Source organism: Galeopterus variegatus, unplaced genomic scaffold (assembly GCF_000696425.1).
Source record: "Galeopterus variegatus unplaced genomic scaffold, G_variegatus-3.0.2 Scaffold3326, whole genome shotgun sequence".
NCBI classification, from domain to species: domain Eukaryota; kingdom Metazoa; phylum Chordata; class Mammalia; order Dermoptera; family Cynocephalidae; genus Galeopterus; species Galeopterus variegatus.
This window is the reverse complement of record NW_007729437.1, coordinates 33,611-35,971: the sequence shown is the minus strand read 5'-3', so window position 1 is coordinate 35,971 and position 2,361 is coordinate 33,611. Positions and strand designations below refer to the sequence as shown.

Genomic DNA, 2,361 nt, shown 5'->3' with positions numbered 1-2,361 from the left:
AGGTGCTGAGCAGATAGAAGAACCCTCCTTTTAATTTTAAATAAATATGGTTTTAGGAGGAGTTGTGATTGTTGAGAGCAAATAAAAAAACCTGTACATGGAGAAGGGGACTGGACCTATCTCCCACAACCAGGCACACTGAGCCAGCACCTTGGGGCCCACCCAGGGACCCAGGGTATGGTGTCGGGGACCAGACCACCCTCCCACAACCAGGCACAACACGCCAGCACCTCGGAGCCCACCTGGGGACCCGGGGCATGGAGAAGGGAACTGGACCTCTCTCCCACAGCCAGGCCCATTGCCTCAGGGCCTGCTCAGGGACCTGAGGTATGAAGAAGGGGATTGGACCCCTCTCCCACAACCAGGCACATGGCACCAGTGCCTTGAGGCCTGCCCAGGGACCAGAGGCATGGAGAAGGGGACGAAACACACCCCAAAACCAGGCATACTGCCAGTGCCAAGGAGCATGCCAAAAACAGCACCTCCATGTGGGTTGCTCACCATAGCCACCCCAATAACCATGGGTGCTGCAAAAGTGCCTAGATGCCACAGCCACTACGCAGATGGTCCGCCAACCACTGGAGTGCATTCACACAAGAAGAGTCACCAGCAGAGACAAAGAAAAGAAAAGGACGTCTCCTTCCACAAAACCCATTTCAGAGTGACAGAAGAAGCATCGGCTCTATGATAATATTGGGGGACCTGATCACATCTCTGAGCATTGGACAGATCATCTAGGCAACAAGTTAACAGAGTAACCATTATTCTTTCAGAAGGAGAGAAGAAATCTAGGGCAATTAGAGGGGGGAGGGGAAGCGAATGGGGGAAAGGGAGAGGTTGGACAAGGGGCATAAAGAATAATTATGATTTGTAACAATATATATACTAGTAATATTGATTTAATCAACATATCTCAATGTTCAACCCCCAAAATATGTATAATCGATTTTGATTCAATAAATAAAAACAAAACAAAAAACCTGGATATGTTTATGTGCCCTAACAGGAGGGCTCAAATCAGTGCTGAGATGATGAATGACTAGACCAAAAACTCCGTGAGGGCAGAAATGTGTTCCCAGGGCCTAGTTTAGTACTCGGCATGCAGTAGCATGTAGTAAATATTTTTAGAAGAGAATTATTGACTTGAGAGAGTCTTCGATGAATGTTGGGATAAATGACCAGCAGTTAGTAGTTTATAGTGATGGAGTAGAAAATGGTGAAGTCTGTTTTTATCTCTGTATTTCTTCAGTATTTAGTTGTGCTTGTTATAACATAAACTAACAAGTATTATTGTATATTTTGGCTATTTTACCAATATGCTTGTGTTCGGGTAATGAATGTAATGAAAAATTGGCGGTTAAATTTTTCTTAAATTAATAAAGGTATAGAAAAACATCAAAATAATGGTGGGAAATTAACCAGCACATAAAGGAGTGGAGGGAGACTGAGAAAGTAAATTAACATTGTATTAAACTCCTATTCTTTATCAGCCTTTCTAGAAAGCGATTTTTAAATAGTTATCTCTTAAAATCCACACTACAACCTTTGTTGTGAGATAGTATTTCCTCATTTCACAGATGTGGAACCTGAAGCAGACACAGCGGTTCGCTCACGGGTGCACGTGGAGAGAAAAGAGCACTAGAAACCAGCTCTCCTAAATCCAGGTCACGCTGCTGTACTTGAAGACTAGATGTATATCTTATGATCATGCGTTGTAAGAAATTAGTAGGAAGACTAAAACAGGTTTTGCGAGCCGACACAAACCAGCCCACAAACCTTACAATGGATACCCGCAAGAAGTAGCTAAGGAGCCCGGAGGTGGTCATCCCCTCCGCGAGCTTTGCGTGCGCGCTCTCGAGACGGTCACGTCCGCTGTGCGCGCCCGTAGCGCTCCGTCACCATAGTGACTGCCCCTGGCAACCGCGAAGCTCTGCGGTCCCGCGGCTGGCTTCGCGTGTGAGCAGAACTTCGCCCTTCCCTTCACTTCCCCCCGACCTTTCTTCTTCCTTCCCTCTTTCTCGCCCTCCTTTTCCTCTCCCCACTCTCCAAAATCATGGCAGGCGGGACCGGGGACGTTCGGAAGCTCTTCATCTTCACTACTACCCAGAATTACTTCGGACTGATGTCGGAACCATGGGACCAGCCACTGCTGTACAACTGTCTTGAAATCAACAACTTCTTGGATGACGGGAACCAGATGCTTCTCAGGGTGCAGCGATCCGACCCCGGAGTCTCCTTTTCCAACACGGTAAGGTTCCTTGCAACTCTGCCTGACCTCCGTTTACGTCCCCAGGCCTAGCCAGAGACACGTGCGGTCACTCTTTGGCCTTACCCGACGGATCCTAGTCAGGAGCCCCCCCC

The 2,361-nt window shown here is 47.5% G+C and overlaps 1 protein-coding gene across 1 annotated transcript in view; it reads left to right on the top strand.

The window, feature by feature from the left end:
- Positions 1-2,002: 2,002 nt before the first annotated feature.
- Positions 2,003-2,361, top strand: part of LOC103600377 (cytoplasmic dynein 2 heavy chain 1-like) — a gene marked incomplete at its 3' end in the record, with an annotated part of 33,507 nt that continues 33,148 nt past the window's right edge. The window contains exon 1 of the mRNA XM_008584640.1: positions 2,003-2,248. Coding sequence (XP_008582862.1) covers positions 2,054-2,248 — 195 coding nt within the window. The remainder of the gene's footprint in view (positions 2,249-2,361) is intronic.